The 25,222-nt window shown below is 44.0% G+C and overlaps 1 protein-coding gene across 1 annotated transcript in view; it reads right to left on the bottom strand.

Annotated features, from left to right (window-relative positions):
• Nucleotides 1-867: 867 nt before the first annotated feature.
• Nucleotides 868-25,222, bottom strand: part of LOC102441565 (mucin-16) — a 64,835-nt gene continuing 40,480 nt past the window's right edge. The window contains exons 33-54 of the mRNA XM_023743802.1: nucleotides 24,840-24,899; nucleotides 23,534-23,661; nucleotides 23,375-23,442; nucleotides 22,754-22,926; nucleotides 22,227-22,262; nucleotides 18,877-19,001; nucleotides 18,714-18,781; nucleotides 16,886-17,058; nucleotides 15,517-15,552; nucleotides 14,297-14,362; nucleotides 12,804-12,925; nucleotides 12,642-12,709; nucleotides 12,308-12,480; nucleotides 10,679-10,809; nucleotides 10,260-10,327; nucleotides 9,365-9,513; nucleotides 8,002-8,165; nucleotides 7,634-7,701; nucleotides 5,500-5,666; nucleotides 3,742-3,783; nucleotides 3,466-3,545; nucleotides 868-1,614 (exon numbers count right to left, since the gene is read on the bottom strand). Of these exons, the coding sequence (XP_023599570.1) occupies nucleotides 1,564-1,614; nucleotides 3,466-3,545; nucleotides 3,742-3,783; nucleotides 5,500-5,666; nucleotides 7,634-7,701; nucleotides 8,002-8,165; nucleotides 9,365-9,513; nucleotides 10,260-10,327; nucleotides 10,679-10,809; nucleotides 12,308-12,480; nucleotides 12,642-12,709; nucleotides 12,804-12,925; nucleotides 14,297-14,362; nucleotides 15,517-15,552; nucleotides 16,886-17,058; nucleotides 18,714-18,781; nucleotides 18,877-19,001; nucleotides 22,227-22,262; nucleotides 22,754-22,926; nucleotides 23,375-23,442; nucleotides 23,534-23,661; nucleotides 24,840-24,899 (2,216 nt within the window). The 3' untranslated portion in view covers nucleotides 868-1,563. The remainder of the gene's footprint in view (nucleotides 1,615-3,465; nucleotides 3,546-3,741; nucleotides 3,784-5,499; nucleotides 5,667-7,633; nucleotides 7,702-8,001; nucleotides 8,166-9,364; nucleotides 9,514-10,259; nucleotides 10,328-10,678; nucleotides 10,810-12,307; nucleotides 12,481-12,641; nucleotides 12,710-12,803; nucleotides 12,926-14,296; nucleotides 14,363-15,516; nucleotides 15,553-16,885; nucleotides 17,059-18,713; nucleotides 18,782-18,876; nucleotides 19,002-22,226; nucleotides 22,263-22,753; nucleotides 22,927-23,374; nucleotides 23,443-23,533; nucleotides 23,662-24,839; nucleotides 24,900-25,222) is intronic.

Genomic DNA, 25,222 nt, shown 5'->3' on the forward strand with positions numbered 1-25,222 from the left:
AAGTTTATCAGTTTCTGAGAGTGATGTGTAACACAATAAAAGAGTATCTATGGTATTTATACATTCCCTAAACATTAGTTTCTTTTAATAGAACCTTTTCTCCTCTGATCTTTCATGTAACCATCTTAAATTTTGGTAGAATGTGTTTTTAAGACTATTTTTAAAACTATGCTAATTTTCATATACTTTGTTTTTATTTTCTCATGACTATTGCTATGGTTTTCTGGGTTCACTTTTCTTCTTTGTGATGCATATTCTTTACTGGTGTTTTCAATAAGGCCTAGGGGAGGTCAACTTTGAGACTGTCTGTATGTCAGAAAATGTCTTTACCTCTTTCTTTGATGGGTAGCTTGGCTAGGTGTTTAGCTTCTTAGCAATTATTTTTCCTTCCTTACTATTTAATATTTCTTAGCCTCCATATCTTTATGGGAACAAAATGGGAATAAAGCCCCAAGGATGGTAGCATAAATGAGACAATGCATTCTGAACTTGTCAATCATGTTGCTTAGCAGATGTAAGGTTGTCAATAATGGTGGTTATCATATCATTATTATAATCTCCAGGAAGTAATATTCTCAGAGAATGACTGCTTAAGACTGAGGAACAGTTCATACAAAAAAAATGGAATGGTTGGCATTAGTTGGACTTTAATTTTTAGACATTGGGTATCTTCAGCTGCAGTCATCTGCAAAAGGTGTAGAGATCACACAATCTGTTTCTGTAAATGCAGGGCAGGACAGCACAGGTGGCCCCATGCCTGCAATGCTTTGAGCTTCTTTGGGGGAGCTCCTGCTATATCTGCTTTGTTGAGTTCTGTGCAGAGAAATATGAAAAAAAGATTCATTCGCTCATATTTTTCACCTGAGTTTTATTCACCTGTACTTCCAAAGCAGACACTGATTTCTAAGGTCTGGGTGTTACTCTGGATTCAGTCTTCCTAGATTTTTAGTCATTTCAGGTTCCAAGTCCCAGGACTGAATGCAGAGTCATGTCTAAGCATTCTTTCCATCCTGGTCTATTTTTCATCTTGGAGAACCATGAGGAAAGGGGTTCCAGAGTGGCAGGTTGATCTGGAAGTCCTGGTGAGTCTGTACTTCAGAGAATGAAGTGGAGCAAAGGGCATTTGAAATGCCTGGGCTTGGAGGGGGGAGGGGAATGGAGGCACAGAGATAAGTGTGGTTGCTGACACAGGTCAGGGGAGGTGTGCTGCAAAGTTTCCTAAGAAGGGAAACCTCACGCTGAAGAGCATGCAGTTTTATACTGCGGCAATTTCTGCTCCAGTTTAGCCAACTGTGGAGTTCCTGAGAGATAAAGGGATATGAACCCACAAGACAAGCCGGAACTAGCAGTTTCCTTCAGGACTTAATGAAGGGGAAGAATTTTATCTCAGTTTCCTGTGAACCAGACAGGGGCCATGTTAAGAAGGGCCCAGAGAATGTGACAGATCAGTGTGGTTGATTTCTGGTCCAGCCAAGCTCCTTTGGGCCCTGGATGGGAACAGGGGCCTCAGGCAGATCTAGTCATTGCAGCTTCCTCAGGTCTAGGTGTGGCAGGTACCGGGCATCATTGCTGAATCTCAAAATCTTCCTCCTTCTTCCGCAGGCACACGGTGACCTGTGAAGGTGAGGACGGGGACTCAGAATGGACTGTCTGGCTGTCCAAGTATGAGAGAATACTAGGGAAGAAGATGGCCACAGCCACAGAGAGCAGACGTGTCCCTCTGCTTTAAAACTTTTTTTAAAAAATTGATTTCAAAGAGAGGAAGGGAGAGAGATAAAGCAATAGAAACATCAATGATGAGAGAGAATCATGGATTGGCAGCCTTGCCCCCTACTGGGGACCGAGGCAGCAATCTGTGCATATACCTTAACCTCCTGGTTCATGGATCGAAGCTCAACCACTGAGCCATACCGTCAGGTTCCCTCTCCTTTTTAAATTTAATTTTCTCTATCAGTCTTTTTTTCCCTTTCTCTTTTCCCACCTTTTATCTCTTTCTGTTTTTCTCTCCCCCTTTTTCACTCTCATTGTTCTACCATTTTCACTCTAGTAACCATTTATATTCCTCATCCTTCCCTCCCTCCTTCTCCTACGCTATAGCTTAACTGAGATATAACTGATATACAATAAACTGCATACATTTTATGTGAATGATTTGATAAGTTTTGATGATAACTTATTAAACTGTCACAATAATCAAGATAAGGAGTACCCATCACCCCAAAAGTGTACTCAAGTTCTTCTGTAATTCCTCCTGCAGACACCTTCTTATTCCCGGGCAACTGGTGACCTGATTTCTGTCCCTATAGATTAGCTTATATTTTATAAAGGTTGTTTATAAATGGGATAATACAGTCTGTTCTTTACCTAACTTCTTTCACTCAGCATAAGTATTTGAGATTTATACATGTCATTGCATGTATTATTCTTTCCTTTTTATTGCTGAGGAAGATCACATTGTAGGGATGTGTCACAGTTTGTTTATCCTTCATCTGTTGGTGGACATCTTGGTTGTTTTCCATTTGGGAGCTAGTACATACAAATTTCTAATGGGCATCTGTGTATAAGTCTCTTTGTATGTTTTATTTTCCTTGGATAAATTGCTAGGAGTGGAATGGCTGTAGGTGTATGTAACTTACAGAAGCAACAGCACTAAGCTACTTTTTATAAGCACTACATGAGAGTTCCAGCTGCTGAACATACTCACCAACACTTGTTATAGTCAGTCTATATAATATTTTAGCCATTCTCACATGTAGTGGTAACTCTACTACGATGATAGACTCAAGACTTTCCGTTACATTTCTCGAAGAACTACTGTTGTTAAGAAAAGAAATAGGCAAACCACACATAGAAAAATATTTGCAAAACATGTGTCCATCAGAGGACTGTATTTCTAAAATAGTGATATACCATGTAACAACAAGGGTACAACCTGAGAAAGGTGCCCTTAGGGGATTGCCTGTACAGCATGTTACTTTATAAAGCAACACACAGTTAAATCAAGAACAAGCAAAAATAATGCAATCACGAGATGCAGTAAACATGAGATGTATGAGACTGTTGTAGGCTAATGTGGCACACTGCTTTACAGCCATCATTTTTATAAGTAGAAAAGTACACTCTAAAATAATAATAAAAAGTATGGTATAGTAAATACCTAGCCAGTAACACAGTCCTTTATTATCATTATCAAGTATTATGGCCTGTACACAATTTATACTTTGATACAATTGGAAATGCAGGTGTGTTTGCCTTAAACACTTGAGTAATGTGTTTTGCCAGAACCTTATTAAGGATATGATGTCACTAGGTGGTAAGAATTTTTCAGCTTAATTATAATCTTAGGGAACCACCATCATATATGTGGCCCATCCTTGACCAAAATGTTGCTATGCGATGCATGACTGTATATAAAACACTCTTACAACCCAATAGCAAGAAGACAAGCATCATTTCCTCGCTTACCAGGAAACAGCAGATCAGGCACGTGGTGATTACCAAGAGTCCCGCCAAGCAGAAGAGGATGATGGCCCAAAAAGGGAAATCTGGGGGGACAAGTGCTGGGCTGAGCCACCATCTCTCATTCCCCAGGGATCTTGCTTTCTCCCCCCTGTGCCTCAAAGTCCGTGACATGGGTTGGCCAACTGTCGTTATCACACAAGCTCCTGTGTGCCGGTTTCTCTGGGATGAGGCACAGCATCAAGACATTCCCTCCCCACCTGGGGCTACCTTGAGGCTTACCAGAATTACCAGTCAGGGTCTCAGGTCTACTTGGAGAATAGCCTGGAAGGGAATAAAATGGAGAAGTGTTTTGCTCTGTTTAATAAAACTCTTCAAACACACAGAAAAATAGAACTATAGCATAAACATCCCTCCCCAAGTTTTAGCAATGTACTGGTATAGTTCACCCAATGAAAGCAGTATTTCACCCAATGCACAAATTATTAACAGTTGCTACTCTTGCCTCATCCCATATTTTCACTGAATATTTAAGTAGACATCATTATGTCTCACTCCATTTCAGTTTGTAGCCCTAAAAAATGAGATGCAATGGCTTACATAACCTTAGGCCATTGTCATACTACAATAATGTATTAAATTAAATCAAATTTCTACCTTTGGGCACAGAATATTGAAAGTAGGCTGGACCATCTTATGATTGTCAAGGGAGAATGGTTCATCCCAGTTGCAAGCACATGAGATCTCTCTAAATATGTAAATTACAACTCATAATCTCTTTTCTCAGCCTAGAATCACATTTACCTGCTTTTCCTTTACCACATTGTTTTATACTCATTTCCCAGGATTCAACTATAATATAATTTCTACAGGAAGCCTTCTCAGATTACCACTCCCAAGCATGGATTGATTTACATAAAATAATTTACTACTGACAACTACCTATTCCTGTTATTTTCTACTACAATATAAACTCCATGAGGGTAGGAACACATTGTACCCTTTAGGCAGGGTAGGAGGGTTTCTGTTCCCCTACTTCTCCCTAGCAGACTTTTTATTTTTAAAGAGAGTGGAAGAAAAGGTGGGAAGGTTGAAGGGAGGGAAGGAGGTGGAGAGAGAGAGAAAGAGAGAGAGAGAAAGAGAAAATATTAATGAGAGAGAAAGAGAGAGAGAGAGAGAGAGAGAGAGAGAGAGAAAGAGAGAGAGAGACAGACACCAATTGGTTTCCTCCTGCATGTGTCCCAACCAGGCTGGGGATGGGACCTGCAACTCAGGTACATGCCCTTGATTGGAATTCAATCGGCAACCCTTCTGAGCTCAGGCTGATACTAACCACTTAGCAATGCTGGCCAGGGCTTCCTATCCAACTTTTTAAGAAGTTCTGCCCAATACAGAGTTGCCACAAGGGGGCTTCTTAAATTATAATTTTAATTAAATGAAATTTAAAAATCTGGTACCTCCTAACATTAAAATCAGTAACAATAAAAATCTGTGTCAGCCATACATCTCATACTCAAAACTTCTATGTGGTTGATGTGCTGGGCAGCAGAGATAGAGAACATTTCCATCACTGCAAAAGTTTTATCGGATGGTGATGATCTGGGCAGTAATGGGCAAACTACATACAGCCTGCAGGCCAAGTCAGGCCCACTGCCTCTTTTTGTACAGCCTGTGGGTCAGAAAACAGGTCCATCCCATCACACCTGTCAAGGCTGGTTCACACATAGTTTGCTGCTGACAGCCCTCACTGACCATCTGGTAATTGACTTTCAGTAGACAGAGAAGGACTCTGAAGTCCAGAGTGGGAAAAGGACTAGCCTGAGGGCACAGAGCTATCTAGATGACCACAAAGGCCTCCTATATTCTACTGGGCATCCTTTCCTCTCCCTCAATAGTGGGTAAAGCCAGGGGACTGTGCTACCTCCTGCCAGCCTCAGAAAGTTCAATGCCAACTCATCCCCAGGCCTCCAGATTCCTAGGGAAGTCCACAGGTGTGGCACTTAGACCCCCACTCCTGCCCCAATGACCTGGAAGTCTTACCATCCACTAGCACACTGTTCCTGTCCAGGGTAAAGTTCTGAAGGTGGGTGCCATTCTGAGTCAGCTGCAGGAATTCCTCATAGATGGCAACTCTGTCCATTTTCTGTGCCAATGGTGAGAAGTGGCACAGGGAGTCCACCCTGGTGTGGTTGCTGTGGGGGACAGACCTGGAAGCACACAAGGGATGCAGAGGTATCTGAAACTCTGCCCTGAGTCTCGCTTTCCAAAGTTCTTGCCAAGAGAACTCTCCACAATGAAGTAAACCTTGTGTCTATACTGTCCAATATAATCATTATTAGCCACAAGTTGTTGCTGAGCACTTAAAATGTGGCTGGTGAGTGTGAGTGAAGAATTGAGTTCCTCATGTAATGTAATATAATTAATTCAAAACAAATAGCCACAAGGAGAACATCTGTGAAATGATGGAGTAAGGACTTCTGAAAACACATAAAAACAAGGAGAACACAATAAAAATGGTTAATATAAACTTTTCAAAAGTACAGAAATGAACCAAAGGCTTGCAACCATCTGAGGCGTGTTTAGTTAGGAGGGAGTAAGCGCTGTGGCATTATAACCTGCACTGTTCCCATTCTGTGCTCACAGTGTCCTCAGGAACTGTGAAATGCATCAGTCTCAGAACCATGTAACTGTGAAAAACAGCAGTCACATAGCCATCCTGGGTTTGGAGCTCCCCAAAAGATGCATCCCGGTTTGTTTCCATTTGACCTGTGTGGCATCCCCTTGAAATATCCCCTCAGCAAGGAAGGTCTATCGCCAGGGAGCTTCCTAAAAACAATCAGTGGTAACTGTTTTTGCATTGTAGCTGCATGAGGGAGCAATATTAGTTGAGGCATCCAAGAGCTGAGCCAAAAACTTAAGATAAAAATTGGAAGAATGAGATGCCTCCAGTGGGCTTTGAAACTCTCCAATGAATTTGAGGGGATGTAGAAGGCCGCAAGAGTACAGGTCTGGGTGCATGCCCAGGAAAGACTTGAAAAGATCTTAATCACTAATCCCTACCTGAAAAAAGTTATCTTAATATATTAAGAACTGGCTCATGAAATGCACCATAGTTATAGGATAAAGCACAAATACCCATTATCTTAATACACACACACACAAACAATTTCACAAAATAGGCCTTTTATGATTTAAAAAAACCTTCAACTTGGAGATTTTATTTTATTTTATTTTTTAAAATATATTTTATTGATTTTTTACAGAGAGGAAAGGAGAGGGATAGAGAGTAAGAAACATCGATGAGAGAGAAACATCAATCAGCTGCCTCCTGCACACTCCCCACTGGGGATGTTTCCGCAACCAAGGTACGTGCCCTTGACCGGAATCGAACCTGGGACCCTTGAGTCCGCAGGCCGATGCTCTATCCACTGAGCCAAACCGGTTAGGGCCAACTTGGAGATTTTAAAAAGAAACCTTCTCAATGTGACAAACAGCATCAAAAACAACAACAAACACACACACAACGAACTCCCACAAAAAACCTACAGCTAATATTATAGCCAGTGGTAAAAGACAGAATAATTTCCTCTAAGACCAAGGACAAAACAAGGATGCCTTCTCTCATTTCTTATGTTAATTGTACTAGAGGTTCTAATGAGAGCAATTAGGCAAGAAAAGGAGATGAAAGGCATCTAGATTGGAAAAGAAGATATAAAAATGTGATCGACACTGTGTTTTGCAGATGATGTAATACTGTATATAAAAAAGTCTGAGAAATAAACACACAGAATAGTATATGAACAATATTTCAGTAGGTGTATAACAATTTAACTGCCACATGGGGTTGTGGCTACACTACTGGACAACACGATCAGACTGCTGAATTTTAAGCCATCTCATGATAGCCCCCATCTTGTATGGGCTGTGGATTCAGGAGCTGATTTCTAAAGAAATGTTTTCTACAAGCCATATCCCATGGACCCCAGAACCAGACACCTCCATCTCTAGTGAGGCTATTTTTTAAAGTAACAGTTCTATATCCCTAGGGCTCTCTTCTGTAACAGCTAGGAACTGAGAGATTATAGCACAGGGATTCTCTTACCTAAAGAAGATCGTATATCCTTTATGTAAAAGAGAAGTTTACAGAGGCATTGGGCCCTGATTTGGAACTCACCTGAACGCTATAACTTGACAGTCAGAAAAATAATTCTTGATGCTGCTGTTTCGGAAGAGCTGGTTGAGCTGAAAGACAGGGTAAAGTTTCTCTCATCAGAACCCCAGGCTTTCTCAGAGAATGTTCAGCCACTGAGCAAACTTCTCCATCTGTTTTTTTCTTGGCTCAACAAAGACTAGTGAAGGTATGTGTACCAAAAAAGGCTGTGTTTCAGGGTAGGACTTAGCTACATGTGTGCCTATTTCTTCATTTGCAAAATGGGAATAAGAACTGGTATTCATGAATTGTTATGAAAGTCACCATCTGACTACGTAGATCTATAGGCCAGTCTCTACATGGAAAGAGAGTGGACACAACTGCATTCTCACCGCATTCTCCATGCTTCTTTTGTTCCGCTGGTGTGTGGTGGTGCCTGGTAGGCCTATGTCCTGGACATAGAGTAGATTGGTGACAGTGAAATTCAGCTGGAGGTGCTGAGGGCTGGGACTGCTTGTTGGTTTGTCTGTTGGCGGATGAACTGATGCCTCCACTTCTAGAATAAAAAGGGAATATAAAATCCCAATACTGAAGTTGAAATATTCAAAATATTCAAAATTCAAAATATTCAAAATTCAATATTCAACTTCAATACTAAGTATCTGCCAAATGATAGGTGGCACCAAGCCAGTGGGGAAGGATTTAACAAGAGGTCATTTAAACCAGTCTACTTATTGCTGGTAATGTGACCTGAACTGGGTTTTTTAAGATAGGCTCCAGAAGATCCTCCATCCACCTGTCCACTTTGAATCTATTCATTTATCTACCTGCGCAACCCCCTTTCCATCAAGAATTCTGGGAGTTCCCTAGGATGTCTGGGAGAGTAGAATGGGCCTCTCTGAGGTGTAGCTGGCAAGTGCAGGGGCTGACCAACCCAGCAGGCATCTGTCACACACCTTTGTTGGCCTAGGCTCCTAATGTTTTTTGCTGCTTCCAGTCTCCTTCCCTCTCTCAATCCATTCTCCACAAAGCACCCAGGAAACAAGCTTTCAAAAGTAGAACTCAAAGTGTTTTATGTTCCTCCACAAACCATTCCAGTGCGCAAGAAAGTCCCTGACCACCTCTTTAGCCTCAACGGTCACCTTCCCCATGTCAAAGTGCATGCACCAGCCACAAGATACCTCTTATAGCATCCCCAAATATGCCATGCTCTTTCTATCTTCTAGGTTAAAGACACATGTAGCACAACTATTTATCCCACGTCCCCCACAGGCTAGGTCATGTTCTCCATCACATCTTAGTTTCTTCATCACTTCCTTATGAAAACATTCTAAGACAGGGATGTGTGTCCCTCCTTGAGGTTCCCACAGGCTCTTGAAATCCCTTTATAGAAATTTTCACAATGCATCATCAGTACCTAGTAACTTGCATTAAATAGTAGTTGAGTGAATGAATAATAAATGACTCACAGAGGGCCTAAAAAGGCAACTCAGGACCCTCTAAATTTGTGTAAAAATAAGCATCCCTTTGAGGATGGGGAGGATAAGGTCGGTGGGGAGGTGTACAATTGCTGCATATTCTCTTTCTGCCTCATGTTGGATGATCCATGGCCATGAATAGGTTCACCAACATGGACCTCCAAAAGAGTACCACTTTTCCCTCCCAAGCCTACATCGGTTCCATTGCTACTGAGAAGACCCACCCTTCCTCAAAGCCCATCTCCACAAGCCATGAAACCAGTTCCCCGTCTTGTACCTGTCACTTGAATATCTGCCAAATGGTAGGTGGCACCCAGCCAGTGGGATGAAGCATTGAGGGTCTTGTCTAGAAAGATTTGTTTCACCATTCTGGGGTCTACACTGGAGGAGAACAGTTCCTGGATAGTGACTGTCACGGAGCCCAGCCTAGAATCAGAGACCATGGGGACTCAGCCAGCATCCAACACCAGCAGTGTCCCCTGAGTTCCTGCTTTATGAAAGGTGTTTAGGAGTTGAGAATAAAAGCAATAACAGTAATAATAATGAACATCTACTAGGCATCTTTAAGAAGTGACTTACACATTCCCTTATCATCACTGTGGTGGAAGGTATTATTACAACTATCCCCACAAAGAAACTTAAGTTAGGAAATATTCAAAGTTCAATATTCAACTTCAATATTCAAAATCATATGCCTCATGATCCTCCTCTACTGTGTAGATTTCCTAGTTCCTCCACCCATCACTCAGAGACTGGGTGCAACCCCAACTTGGACAGTTCGTGGGCTGTTTACTTTGCTGAGCCTTAGTTTTCCCATCTGAACAATGGGGACAATCATTGTATCCACTTATGAGGCTGTGATGAGAATTAAGTGAGATGATCATGCATGAAAGTGCTCAGTAGAGAGGCTGGCCACGGTAAATCTTATTATTGAGATGATACTGGTTGAAAGTGTCCAGAAGAGGAGAAGGTGGTAGATACTGATGGTTGGTGGCCCCATGAGGTTAGTTCTTTACCCACCCCTGAAAACCTATAGAAGGAGATGGTAGGATTAGCTGACAGGAATGTGGGGAGAATGGGCACAATGTTAGGACTTTCAGGACAAGATACACCACAGGAGCTCAGAGCAAAAACCACCAACTCAGCCGAGACTTCCAATCTCCTCAACTTACTTCAAGTCAGTAACCAGGCAGGAGTAGAATGCATCTCCTAGCTGGCTGCCTCTGTAGAGTTTGGTGACCTAGAATGAAGGGGAGGGAGAGTGGGTGAGAGAGGTCCCTAGGGGCTGGAGGCAGCCACTGGAGCCAGTGAAAGAACACAGGCCTTGGAGCAAGGGAGAACTGAGTTCAAATCCTCGCTCTGCCCCCAACTCACTGTGTGACTTAAAGCAAAGACACCCATTTCTGAGCCTCACTTTGCTCATCTGGGAATGGGGAAGGCAGACATGGTTCTGCCTCCAGAAACTGAGAGAACTCAGAAAACTTGAGTAAAGTGAAGTGCTGAAACAATCAGTTAACAGATAGATGTAAGTTAGAAGAATGAGAGGGGTACCCAGAGCAAGGAGATATAAGATGGGTGAGAGAGACTACACCTTGTCCTGGATGTCCCTCAGCAGGGAGGTGTACTCGGAGGACATGGGGTCTGGGTTGCTGAGGTTCCAGTTGATGATGCGGAAATTTAGCTGGTACTCACTCTGAATAGGTAAATCCTGTGGGGCATAGCCTAGGGCCATGAAAAGAAAAAAAAGACATGTCAAGATGCTCAGCAATTATTTTTCTTTTTACTATTTTTAAATATATATATTTATTGATTTTAGAGAGTAAGGGAGAAGGAGAGATAGAAACATCAATGATGAGAGAGAATAATTGATTGGCTGCCTCCTGCATGCCCCCTACTGGGGATCAAGCCTGCAACTGGAAAATGTGCCCTGACAGGGACCTGAACCATCATCTCCTGGTTCATAGGTTGATGCTTAACCACTGAGCAACACAGGCCAGGCAAGATGCTCAACTTTTAGCATGGAGGCATGGCATCACAGAGGTTTATGCCCTGGGGACTGTGGGGGTTCCCAAATGGAAAGTCACTCAAAGAGGGGGAAACTCGGAGTTTTACAGGAATTCTCCTGAGTTTTTATGTTTGTGCTTATGCAGTTACCACTTTGTAGAATGCTTTTCCACCCTCTTCCTGGAAAACTCCTATTCATGTTACAGAAGCCCAAAGGTATGGAGCTCCAGGAGAGTAGGAACCCACCCATCTATCTTGTTCTTGTCATGCCCCAGGATCTAACACAGGTCTGGGCACATAATATTTTTCAGGAAGCCTTCCTTGACTTGTCCCCCTCCCATCTCTCATCCCATAGCAACCAGTTATATAATGTTGCTGCAATTTTTGTGTCCCTAAGTAATCATTAGTTCACTTGACCATGAGTTTTCCAGGGACTAAAGCTGTGTCTTTTATCGCCATACCCACCCAACACACAGTTTGGTACAGAACTGTCACACATGTGTGTTTGCTGAATGAATGAATGAGAACTGCAGCAGATACCTACAGATGAGGGGCTGATATTCTCATCTTTATTTGTTTGTTCATTTATTGAGTACCACAATGTGTCAACTTATTAAGAACTAAGGATCTAGCATCCCAGTAGGCAAATCCTGATTAGAGTTGGACAATAAAACAAGTAATTGCAGTGAAGTGTGATAAGTGTTGGTGTGCTGCTTATCTAGGGACTATGGACCATGGAGAGCAGGGTCTCTCATCTTCAGAACTACTGCCATTTGGGGCTATATGATTCTTGGTGGTGGGGTTCTCCTGTATATTGAAGGAATATTAGCAACATCTCAGCCTCTGTCTACTAGATGCCAGTAGCACCTTATCCCAGTTGTGACAATTAAAAATGTCTCCAGACATTGCCCAGTGTCTACTGGGGGGAGCAGGGGGTGGGGAGGAGCAGAATTGTCCCTGGGCGAGAACAACTGACTTAGAGGAACCTTGCTTAGATACTATGTGTCTGTAATTTTGATTTTGCATTAAAATGTATTATATTAATTTGGTTAAAGAATTTCATGTTTTTACCAGAAATAATAGGAAATGCCCTCCCCATGGAGGTTGGAGAGGGTATCTCCCAGCCTGAGCTTAGACTGATTTCTTAAAGAGGAAATAAAATAAAACAAAGACATGTAATGAACACTGTAAATCCAAGTTCAGGATAAACACTCACCATTGACAAAGAGGCTGCCCCTGACCAGGGTATAGCGACCCATCTGGGTGACACTGTGGGTCAGCTGGCTCAGCTCCCAGTAAAGTCGCTCTCTGTCTAGCCCGGGGTTCAAGGGGTCAGGGTGATAGGTGCAGATGATATCCACCCTGGTGGCTGCTCCATCTTTCTCAGGCCTGGGGGGAGAGGCATGTGGGAACTCTAGAGAGAGATCCTGAAACTGCTGGGTGTGGGGGCCAGAAAGATGGAGAAGCTAATGTGAGGTCGGTGGGAAGACTGAAAAGGGGGTGGTCACCACAAGTGGCCATTATGGCAAATGCTCAGGAAAGAGTCTTACCTGAGGGAGATCAGTCTGCAACCTGAGTAGTAGGGGCCCAGACTGCTCTTCATAAACAAGGATTTGAGCTGGAGAGGAAGGAGGAAGAGGATGAGCAGGAGGGTTGGCTAAGAGGCTGGGTGGGATTTACCCGACCAGGAGCTGCTGGGACCAGGGTCTCACCAGGTACTGCAGGACACTCTGAGTAGAGTTGAACATGGCTGAGCCACTTCCCATGTCTACTGAATACTGGAGGTTGGAGATGGTAAAGTTGAGTGTGAGGGTCTCCAAGTTGTACAACAGAACTGTAAGAAGAGAAGGGGTTAGATGGCAGTCACTGAAAGCCAGCCTGAGTCCTGTAATCATGATAAATCATGATAATCTGTTGTCTTCTTTTCCAGTGGTACTGGTGTGGTCAAGTCAAAACCATCAGAAACACTCAGAAATATGAGTATTACTCATCTCACCTCCAAGTACTACCAACTCCACATGTGAATGATTCTCACATACATCACCTCTCTCCATCTTCTCCCAGCCTAGTTCTTAACCTTCTCTCACCTAGACCAATGCCCCAGCAGGCACACTAGACACCCTGTCTAAAAGATGTTCTCCACACTGAATAGTAGAAATTTTCTTAAATGAAAGTTTCACTATAGTCACCACTGCTCTATATCATCCATGACACCCTATGGCCTTCAGCATTAGGTTCAAGCTTATAATGACCTGGCACTCAAGTTCCTTCCTAATCTTGTTCTTACCAATATTTCAGTTTCATTTATCCATCTACTCCATATTAAGCTTTATACTTCATGTAAATGAAATCCCTCTCAATTTCACTACACTATGCTGTTTGTGCCTACTGACCCTTTGATCAATCCCCTCTACCAGGTGATCTCCTTCTCCATGCCCTATTTGACTAGAGCAGTGATGGCGAACCTATGACACGCGTGTCAGAGGTGACACGTGAACTCATTTTTTTGGTTGATTTTTCTTTGTTAAATGGCATTTAAATATATAAAATAAATATAAAAAATATACATCTTTGTTTTACTATGGTTGCAAATATAAAAAAATTTCTATATATGACACGTCACCAGACTTAAGTTAGGGTTTTTCAAAATGCTGACATGCCGAGCTCAAAAGGTTCGCCATCACTGAACTAGAGCATTCCTACTCCTTCTTAAAGGCTCCGTGTGGGTAACTTTCACCAGAAAGCTATTCCCATTCAAATTATACCAGATCAGGGTGGACAAACTTTTTGACTGGAGGGCCACAATGGGTTCTTAAACTGGACCGGAAGGCCGGAACAATAGCATGGATGGAGTGTTTGTGTGAACTAATATAAATTCAAAGTAAACATCATTACAAAAAAGGGTACGGTCTTTTTTTTTTTTTAGTTTTATTCATTTCAAACGGGCCGGATCCAGCCTGCGGGCCGTAGTTTGCCCACGGCTGTACCAGATGCTTCTTCCCAAAACATCCCACATTTTGTTATAATGGTCTGTTAATCTCACAAGCCTGGAGGCTGCATGAGGTTAGGCATTAAATCGAATTGTCGGTATAATTGGTTGCCCTAAAACCAGAATTTCATAGCCTAGCTCACCAGTTCCTGTATGACAATTGTCTGGTGGGGCTTGAGAGCTTCTCTTAGGAAGGAAAAGGGCCCCATCAAATACCTGTGGTTGCTTCTGGTTGCACAGATGATGACAAAGTGGGCAGGACTGTAGTGGCTGGTTCAGGAGCTATAAAAAAGGCAGTCATCAGTGAGGGACAGACCCCCCCCCCCCGACAAAGGGGGAAAGTTCCATCAGAGTCTCATGGACTCCAGCAGAAGTTGTCCTAGGAAAACCACTCACAGGTGTATCATAAATGAGAGTGAGGAAAGGTGTAACTGTGTGAGTATAGGGGTGAGCAAACCTGTAAATGAAATGAATTCAAGAGAGTGAGAGCAGGTGAATGATAGACAGACTAAACAAAGAGGTCAGATAGATGGGCGGGCAGAAAATGGACAGACAAATGGGATACCTGATGGACAGAGGAAGAATGAACAAATGAAGGGTCAAAGAGAAAGCAGGAAGAATAAAGACAAGGAATAGAAATTGGAGAGATGGAAGGAAAATAGGAGGGAAGGACAGATGTAGGAAAGAACAAACAGGTGAATGGTCAGAAGGCTGAGTGGACAGACAGTAAAAAAGGAGAGAAGAATAGCATAAAGAAGTAGAGTTGGAGAGTAGAGTTGGAGAGATGAATGGAAGGATGGAAAGAATAGACACAGGTAAATAAGCAGAAGGATGATTGTCTGGATGGATGAATGGAAGAAAAGAATGAAGGAAGGAAGGAAGGAAGGAAGGAAGGAAGGAAGGAAGGAAGGGAGGAAGGAAGGGATCAAAGGAGGGAGGTGTTGGGAAAAGGGGAAAGAGGGAGAAAAGAAGGCATTTGAGAGAGGGGGTAACTGGAATAATGGAAGAATAGATGGGTTAAAAGATAAACAAAGGAACCACTGGATGAGTTCATGGGCAAATTTGCCTAACCACTGAGTAGCCCCCTAGAGTCTGCAGTTTGATGCTGAGGCCCCTCGTGAGGCCCCTGTAAGAGATTTTGTTTTCAGGAGGCATGAACTAAAAGTTACTACGTGATCTCAACCCCATCCCTGTAGGGAATTCTTGTTAAAATTTCTTATTCTAACCCAAAGGGATGTGGAGAAATTAGAAAGCCATTATCATGGAAAAAGGTCCAAAAACAGGCCAAGGATTCAGCATTCTTCCTCCCACTGACACCTTGGCCCTACTCAGAAGACTGGCCTGGGTTTAGGGCAAGCTCCCTTTGTCAGTGAGGAGAAAAGCTTGGCTCAAGAACTAAGAAGTCTAAAATGAGCACTAGAGGCAAAGATACGTACTTGTAGGAGGCTCATCTGGACCACGTTCATTATAACCTGGAAATGAACAAGTCACAAATAAGGGAAGTGGCAGAACAATCCCAGGTATTCCATGCATTTGAGTCATGTGGAACTCCTGCCTGGATTCCTTTCCCTATGTGTACCAGGTGAGCATCGAGGCATATTCTAAGATGAGATGCAAATGTCATATCCACTATGAGGGCTTTCTTTATCTTCCCATTAGAAACAACCCTTCCCCATCCACCTATCCAGCATGCCCCCAACAAAAGATACACATTTATGTTCATACATTTATTCCCCCCTTTCCATATCCATACACTCCACCATCTTCCCTTCCATTCTCCCTCCATCTATCCCTCTGTCCAATGAATAGCTATTCAGGCTTACTATGTGCCAAGTTCCATTACATTTGGGGAACATACAGTGAACAAAACAGTTTCTGTCCCATTGGAGGTTACATGATGTCAGGTTGTGCATGTAGCCTTTGTCCCTGGTGCCTGGCTTACAGCAGATGCTTGGTAAATGCTGAGTGAGTGAACAAAATGAAGCATATAGGTTATGCAGTTTCCAAAGGGGGGAAATCCAAAAGTGGGCCCTGCAATGGCCAAGGTGAAGGCAACAGATGTGAACTCAGAACATCAAGATGCAGACTGGCCATAAACCTACTGTGCGTGTGTGTAGGTCCCCTCCTTCCTCTGAGCTCCATTTCCCTCCTTGCTAAAGTGGGAGTCACAAAGGACCAGAATGTCTCCCTGACCACCTGATGGGGCCATGGTGATAAGGAAGTGTTAGTTGCCAAGTATAATTTCCAGGTTGTAGACAGAGGAGGGAAGCTGAGTTATTGCAATTAACCTACTATGGCCAAGCTCTGTCTCTCAGAACACCAGATGAATGTCACCCTCTTAAACGCTGTCACGTCTTGGATTGTAGGCTGATGGCCAGTGTGTTGGAAGCCTGGGCCTCCTAGATGCTCAGAGTGCCTTCCCTCCTTCCTGGTATAGGGTCCCACCCAGAACAGAAGTCTATCCTTAGGCAAGGGTGAGAAGAGAGTAGGGAGGGGAGATAGATGTACGATTTTCTTTCCCCAAGAATCCCCTTGAAAGACTGGCATTGGATGCTGACTATGACCTAGGTCCACAACTCTCAAGCTACACCCACTTGGGCAAATTATTTAACCTTTCTAGGCCTCAGTTTATTCTTTTGTAAAACAGGTTTAATCAAGGACCAGCTTAGTGGGGTGAGGGAGAAGAATCAGTGTGGAGTAGATTCACACCTGAGCTTGTCTCAACTTTTTCCCTAGAGAACTGGTAAAAGGGAATCCTCTGGAGTTAGGGGGTGGCCCCAGTGGAATGGGCTGAGAACTGCTAACCATTGAGGTAGAGGCTGTCCTTATCCAGAAAGTAGGAGCCCAGCTTTGTGATGCCGTGGGTTTGCCAGCTCAGCTCATGGAACAGCTGCTTGGCAGGCAGACCTGGGCCGCTGGAAGGCTGGCGGTAGGTGCAGAGAAAGTCCACCCCTGTCTTGGCGCCATTCTTCACAGACCTGGGGAAGAAGAGGTTCACCTTTGGGGGACGCAGTTCTCTTGGCACCTCTCTACCTGTGGTAACTACACACTCTAGGTCCTGTGTTTCAGCCTTCTCGAACCTTTTATAGTTTCTCTACCTGGCCACACACTCTCATCTTGGGATCTTTGCACTTCCAGTGACTTCTGTCTGGAAGTCTCTTCCCTTCTTTCCTTACGTGGGCAATTTTCCTGGTCATCTTTCAGGTGTCAACTTAGGCACCTCCCCTTCCTCAGAGAACCCTCCCAGGCGGTCAGGAACCTGTTCTGTGATTGCAACCCTGCTCATCCAGTATGTGAGCATGTATTAGTTGTCCCTGTTCCCTCTGGTCGTTGACCTCCATGAGGTCAGGAAATGGGACAGTGTAATTCATTGTTGTCGTGTTGAACACCCAGCACCTAGCACATTGCCTGTTCTATGTAAAATCCAAAGTCCTACTGAATTAATAAACAAAATCTGATCTATACATGCAGTGGAATATTATTCAGCCTTAAAAAGAAAGACAATTCTGCCATGCTACAACATGGATGAACCTTAAAGACCTATGGTAATTGAATAAGCATCACAAAAAGACAAAGGCTGCATAATTCTATTCATACCCGGAGTAGTCAGACTCATATAGACAGAATGCAGAATGGTGGGTGCCAAGATTGGGGGTAGAGAGAAATGGGAAGTTGTTGTTTTGTGGATACAGAATTTAAGTTTTGAAAGTTCTGGATACTGGTTTCACAGCAATGTGAATATACTTCATACTACCAAAGTGTATGCTTTAAAATAGTTCAGATGGTAAGTTTGTTATGTGTATTTTACCAAAATTACAAAAGTTCAACTTCCTTCAAGGCTCTACATGGTGTAGATATCTCAAATCTCATCTCCTCCCTCTCGCTAACCTGTTCTCTCTCTGCTCCAGCAACACTGGCCTCCTTGCTGTTCACTGAACTTGCCAAGTTCATTTCTACCACAGGGTCTTTGCATGGGCTGTCCCCTATGCCTAGAACAGTTTTCATGGCCAAATCCTTCTGGGACACAGCTCAGAAGTCACCTCCACAGAGAAGCTACCCTGTCCTCAGGGTAAAACTCCTTTCCCATAACTCTCTACTTATTTATGCTTTGCATCACCTTATCGCATTTGCAAGCACTTTACTTCAATACTCACTCTCCTGATTCCTGTCTGATTTCTCCACTAGATGAGGGCAGAGGAAGTGCCACTGTGGTACCTACTACCTGCCTCATAGGTGCTGTACTATCATGTCAGTTTAATTAAAATACCAACTGAGAAGTACTTCATAAACACCAACGGAACAAAAACTGATCCAGAGACATGAGAATAACTGCCCAATGGGTACAGAGTTTCTGCTTGGGGTGATGAAAAGTTCTGAAACTAGGTAGTGATGATGGGTGCACACCATTTGCATGTAATTGATGCCACTGAATTGTACACTTAAATGGTTTAAATGGATAATTTTGTGTCTATATGTATTTTGTCACAATATAAAAAATTAATAATGTGATACTTTTTAAATGGATGCAGAAAAGACCCCCCCTCCCCCGAATAGCCTGCCACAACCAGGGGCAGCCCCACAGAGAGAAGCCCATGTTCTTTGGTGGTGGGCTACGGAGGGGGGGTGTTCTCACCTTAGCGAGGTGACCTTGCAACCTGCATATCGGGGACCAAGGCTGCTCTTCCTGAACAACGAGCTGATCTGGAGAGGAAGGAGAGAGCCAGTATTGGTCAAAGGTGGGCAACAATCCCTGTGATGGGTCATGGAGAGGTGGGAGGGGTAAGCAGGTCTCTCACCAGATGCTGCATGAGGATGTCTGTGATGTTGAACATGTGGGAGCCCCGATGGCTCATGTCCGCTGTGTAGTGCAGGTTGTCAATGGTGAAATTCAGTGTGAAAGGCTCCTCAATGACCTCCGCAGCTATGATGGGAGGAGAGCCAAGGCTTGCAGGGAGTTTGGGGGGCCCAATGTCTACTTATGACTAGGGATTCATGGGGCCCATGTCCTTCTCCTGATTAGCCTGAGGGTTACTTGTTAATGGAGACAACTCCAACAGTGAGTGGAACAGGCTTAATGATTTTGGGGCATCAAGATGAGACATTTCTACCCAGATGCAGGAGTGGAGGGCTCTGAGGAAACAATGTGGCTTTTTACTTTCACAGGAGAAAAGTCTCCAACTTGCCACGCTGATGGGGGGAACTAATGACCCTTGGTATTTTTATCCATATTCTTTCTGCTCCCCATCTCTATCTTTGTCTCCCTGTGCCTCAGTCTCTCTCTTTCTTCCTTTTGATAGATAGATATCTAAGTCTATATTTATGTCTATGAGAATTGTTGGCTCCTTACTATTGCACAGAAGATTGGCATACCTGGTTGTAAGTGCAGGAGATAGATCTAATCTCTCATCTATTTATCATTAATCTTTCTATATACTGATGTTATCTATCTACCTATTATCTATCTATCTATCTATCTATCTATCTATCTATCTATCTATCATCTATCATCTCTCCTGCCAATACAACCAGATATGTCTACCTTCTGTGCGTCGATTTAAAAAGTCTAAAAATCCTAGCAGCTATACCAACCTCTCTGCACCTCAATTTTTTAAAAAAAATTTATTTTTATTGATTTCAGTGAGGGAGAGGGAGAGAGAGATAGAAACATCAATGATGAGAGAGAATCATTGATCAGCTGCCTCCTGCATGCCCCCTGCTGGGGATCAAGCCCACAACCCAGGCATGTGCCCTTGATTGGAATCAAACCCGGGACCCTTCAGTCTGCAGGCTGACACGACACTCTATCCACTGAGCCAAACCAGCCAGGGCTCTGCACCTCAATTTACTCATCTGTAAGATGAGATAATAATGGTTCCTACTTCAAAGTATAAGGTTTAAACAAGTTAGTTTTTGTAATATGCTTAAGCACAGTGCTGGGTACAGAGTAAACACTATATGAAGATTCATTACATAAAATTAATAAGCAAACACCTCCTTACTATGTCAAAGCTTTTTACATGGATAAATATAATCTGGTTCTAGGATTACCCACGTTAAATAAAGTAGGAAACCAAAGCACAGAAATGGTCATCTGCCCAAGGTCACATGGCTGAAAGGGAGGGAAAATCTGGTTTGGACCCCAGATCTTGCTTGTGACACCCCTGCTGTGCTCTGGCTCAGAGGACAACAGGCAGCTGATATAATGTTCAATAGTTGGGATAACCTGTGTAGACCCCGTTAGAAGTAGAATAAATGAACATATGATACAGGTAAGACTAGTGGTCCCATGGCTTGACTCTAGAATAGGTAGGTGATGCAGGAGCACAGTGTTTAAGACAAAACTCTGGGCGGGGGGGGAAGCTTACCTCCCCTCCTTCCTCCTTCCCTCTACTCTGTTATCACTCCTTTTAAGCTTCCTTCTGTCCAAACTTCCTTCTACCTTTCCATCCATCTTTCATTTCATCCATCTATGGATCCTTGCTTCCTTCCTTCTTCCATCTTCACTTTCATCCATCCATCTTCTCTTCTTCCTTTCCTTTCTTTCTCTATCATCTATCTATCCATACATCCATTCTTCCATCCATTCATTCTTCCAACCATCATTCCTTCCTACCTCAGTGCTTCTCTTCCTTACTTCTTCCCATTTACACCTCCTTTTATGCATCCTTCTGTCCATCCTCCTACCCCCTTCTTCCATCTATTCATCCATCTTTAATTCCTCCCATCCCTCTTCTTTCCTTCCATCTGTTTTATACATCTGTCCTCCCTCCTTACTCTTTTCTCTTCTATTCATCTTTTCTCCCTTCCATCTGCTCTTCCATCTTCTCTCCTTCCCTTCTTACATTCATCACCTCTTCCTTCTTTTCATGCATCAATTTTGTGTTGCCTCCATGTGCATTTGCTTGTTCCTATAATGCTCCAGGAACTATTCCCAGGACTGTATAGTGATAAACAAAACACAGTCAATGGAGCTGACTTTAACTTACTTTTCCTAATATAATTTAGGAAAGGATGGTTGTTATTGGACCTCAGGAGCCCAGAGGCCTGTCATGGTTTGGAAAAAGTAAAGGAGGGTAGTTGGACCCAAGTACAGTTTGAGAAAACACACCCTAATGCAAGGGTGATTAATTATTGAAAACCTACAATGTTTTCATTGCAGTGCTTCAGATGCAAAGGGAGTTTGGCCCATAAACTAAAACACAGTAGGTGTGCACCAAAAATAAGCCTTTTGAAATAAATTAACCCATAATGGAGAGTTAGAGCATAAGTTTTGGAACCACAGGGACTCTGGATTCTATTATTTATTTGCTGTGTGGGCTGGCAGCCTCTTTTAGCCTGAGCTTTGCCATCTGTAAAATGGAGCTAAGTCACACGGTTGTAGTGAGAATTAAAGTACAGAGTGTATATGTTTTGGGATAAATTGTGTCCTCCCCCCAAATTCATATATTGTAACCCTAATAACTACTGCCTGTAGGTGACTGTATTTGGGATAGGGTCCTTTAAAGAGGCCACTGGTGGAGGGGCACTCATCCAATCTGACTGATGTCCTTATAAGGAGAGGGGATTAGAACACACAGAGAGACTAGGAATGTGTGTGCAGAGGGACAACCATGTGGAAAGGCAGCAAGGGGGAAGCCATCTGTAAGCCAAGGAGAAAGGCCTCAGAGGAAACCACCCCTGCCTGCAATTTGATCTTGGACTTGCAGCCTCCAGGACTGTGAGAAAATAATTTCTGTTGCTTGAGCCACCCAGTATTTTGTTCTGGCGGCCAGAACTGACTAATACAGTATGCAACACAGATGGTGCCTGGAAGGTAGTGAGTTGAAATCACTAAAAATGATGCTGAGAAACTCTAATAACAACAAAGATATGAATGAAAGGATAAGAAAAGAGAACCCAGGGTAAGGTTTTAGAAAAATTAAAATGAAAACCATGTGAGGGTCAGATATGGGAAAACATGTCAGTGTCTAAGATTTTCTCCCCCTGGGCTGGAATTCTCCACCAGAACCCCAGGAGAAAAAGAAGGGATGTGTTAGGAGCCCTTCCAGGTGTTTCTCTCACCAAGGACAGAAGGTGAAGGAGAACAAATGCTTTCCAAAACTGAAGTGGGAATGAAACCCAGGAAATAGGGGCCAGGAATACTCACTGGTGGGAGTCATGGTTGTGACTTGCAAGGTGTAACCTGCAGAGAGAAGGCGAGAGGAATTGAGTGAGTTTTGGGATGAACATAAAGATTAAGGGAAAGGGATTTTTGTGTGTGATAAAAGTAGAGGTGAAAGGCAGTGGAAAAATATTCAAGGAGGAGGAAACCGAGCAATGAGATTGAAGGTGGCTAGACCCAGTGATTACTTCATCACAAGGAAGACTGAACCCGGACCAAAAGGAAGAAAGGATGGATGATTTATTGCTTTAGAGCAGAGGTCTTCAAACTTTTTAAACAGGAGGCCAGTTCACTGTCCCTCAGACATTCCACACATGCGCACTGCGGGCCCGGGACGAGTCGGCTGCTAAGCAGGACAGGCAGCGGCGGCAAAAACACCCGGCGGGCCGGATAAATGTTTTCGGTGGGCTGCATGTGGCCCGTGGGCCGTAGTTTGAGGACCCCTGCTTTAGAGAAATGGAGGCAACACAAAACCCAACTTGGAGAGATCACGGTTGTAGCTAACTCCTCACCATTGACGCGAAGGCTGTTCCTGTCCAGGGTGAAGGAACCCAGCCGGGTGACACCATGGGTCTCATGGCTCAGCTCCCAGTACAGCTGCTCTCTGTCCAGCCTGGGGCCCCCATAGTCAGAGTGGTGGGTGCAGACAATGTCCACACCAGTGGCTGCTCCATGTTTCTCAACCCTGGAGAAGGAAGGACATGGGGATGTGGGATATGGAAGGGGGTCCTTTTGGGTGTGGAAAGAGGAAAGTGGAAGGGAGTAGGCTGAGCAAATGCTGAAGGGGTAGCTCTGAAGCCTTGTTGGGACTCTCTTAAATGTCTCTCATCTGACATTTCACAATTAGGCACAGAAAACATTTTAATTAGAATTTGCAGACAGGATGCAGTCTCTAATAGGAAAACCTTCAATGAAAAACAAAAATGTTCTCTGAATTACATGAACTATAAACACAATGCTTCATTTCTAAGCCTTGAGCATTCTCACAACCTCTGGGCACAAAGAAGCATGGAGGTATCATGGAGGGTGCTGAAGGCCAGCAGTGCCAGGGACATGTCCAAGAATTGAGCTCTGTTGGCTGGTATTATGAGGGTCCACTTGGCCTGATAAGTCACTCTATCTGGGGGTCTCACCTGAGTGAAGCCAGTCTGCAGTCTGAGAAGAGGGGGCCGACACTGGTCTTACTGAGCAAGAGCCGCAACTGGAAGGGAAAAGGAGGTGGTGAGCAGAAGGGCTGAGGGCTGTAGGCCGGCATGAGGTGGGGCTGACGCTGGTCGTTGAAGAGCCCTCACGTGGTGCAGTAGGACTCTCTCAGTGGAATTGAACTTCAAGGAAGCTGAGTGTCCCATGTCCTCCGTGTAGAGCAGGTCGGTGATGGTGAAGTTCAGGGTGAAGAACACCAGGGTGGGGGCAGTGGCCGCTGTGGGGGAGGAAGAGAAATATGTTCAGCTGGGATCACAGTAAACATCAAGGGTGCCTGAGGCTATAACCAGGGGGCGCCAGCAGTGGACTAAGTACAGCCACAGGCTGCAGGAGCTGAAAGAGAGAACGTTATGGAATTACTAAGACATCGGGAACCTCCACTCACTTATTCAGTGAGCATCTATTGAGCCCTACTGTGTGAGAGGCTCTGTGCTGGACTCTGTGGATCAAAGATGAATAGGGCATAGTCTCCTAATGTTGTGGCCAGGAGAGGGACCAGAGCATTATGACGCAGAGAAGCCAGAAGATGTGCCATTCAAAGACAGACACACCATCAACGACTGGGGAAAGCCTCCCAGAGAAAACATCATTTCTGGTCTCACCAAAAGCTCAAGTTAGAGTTAGGTGACAGGAGCTGAGCAAGTGGAAAAAGTGCTCAAGCAGAAGGCCCGACAGGAGGGCAGAGCAGTTGCACTTAAAGAACTTGAAGTCCTTTCACTGTGGCCTTTGGGGAGTCTAGACATGAAATTGGAGGGAGTCTCTGAGCCCAGGAAGGGGAGGCGGTGTCTATGCAGCTCAGGGGTTTTGGGTGTGATTTATAGAGCAGGTGGTCATCCAAAGATTCTCAACAGACAGGAATTATGTGAACATCGGGAGAGAGGCTGCAGCTGCTGCGTGGACTGTAGCAGGCTAGACTGGAGGCATCTACAACTGCCCTAGCAAAAAAATGCAGGTGGCCTGAATAAAGGCCAAGTGATGCAGAGGCAGAGAAAAGAAGGAATCATAAAATATTCCGTCAGGAGAGGAGATGATCTGGTGATGGATTGAGGCAGGAGGTGAGCGACAGGGTGGGTCAAGTCTGGAGCCTGCCTTTGGTGATGAGGAGAAAGAGTAAGTTTGGGAAAAGATGATGACTTTAGGGTCAGAGACCAAGGGGCTGGATGATATCTAGGAGGTGGGTGGACCAAAGGTCAGTAGCAGCTGTGTGATGTGGGCTGGACTCAGGATCTGGATTCTAAGCAGCTGGACCCTGAATAGCTAGGTGGTGCCTGAAATCCACGTAAATGAATGATCGAACAACAAGAAGAGCGATCTATTATCACTAGAAGGGGAGTGAGCAATGAGAGAAGTGATCTAGTATGAGTGATTTTGCAGAGAGGATTTGGTGCCTCCTACCTGTGAGCCTGCTGGAGGGGGATGGAGCCAGAGAAATGAAGGGTATGGATGTCACAGGAACTGAGGGGAAAAGAAAACAGGAATAAAATCTAAAGTGTACTGTAATCTTAAGGGAATGGTGGCATTAGTGGTGGTTCTAGTTATAAAAATGTGCACCTCTCTCTATGCATCATTTATCCTGGGGTCAGTTGTGTGGGGAGTAGGGAGGAAGGGTGATTCCTCACACCCCTAGTTTAACACATTCCTATGCATGACCTCTGGACTCCTTCCCATCCTCAAAGGCAGGGGTGGTAACAGGAGGAAAGAGTTGGCTGGTTGAGTAGCTTATTTTTAGGGACAGGGCAGTGGTCACAGGTACACAGAAATCTGAAATACTCACTATT

Source organism: Myotis lucifugus, unplaced genomic scaffold (genome assembly GCF_000147115.1).
Source record: "Myotis lucifugus unplaced genomic scaffold, Myoluc2.0 scaffold_414, whole genome shotgun sequence".
NCBI classification, from domain to species: domain Eukaryota; kingdom Metazoa; phylum Chordata; class Mammalia; order Chiroptera; family Vespertilionidae; genus Myotis; species Myotis lucifugus.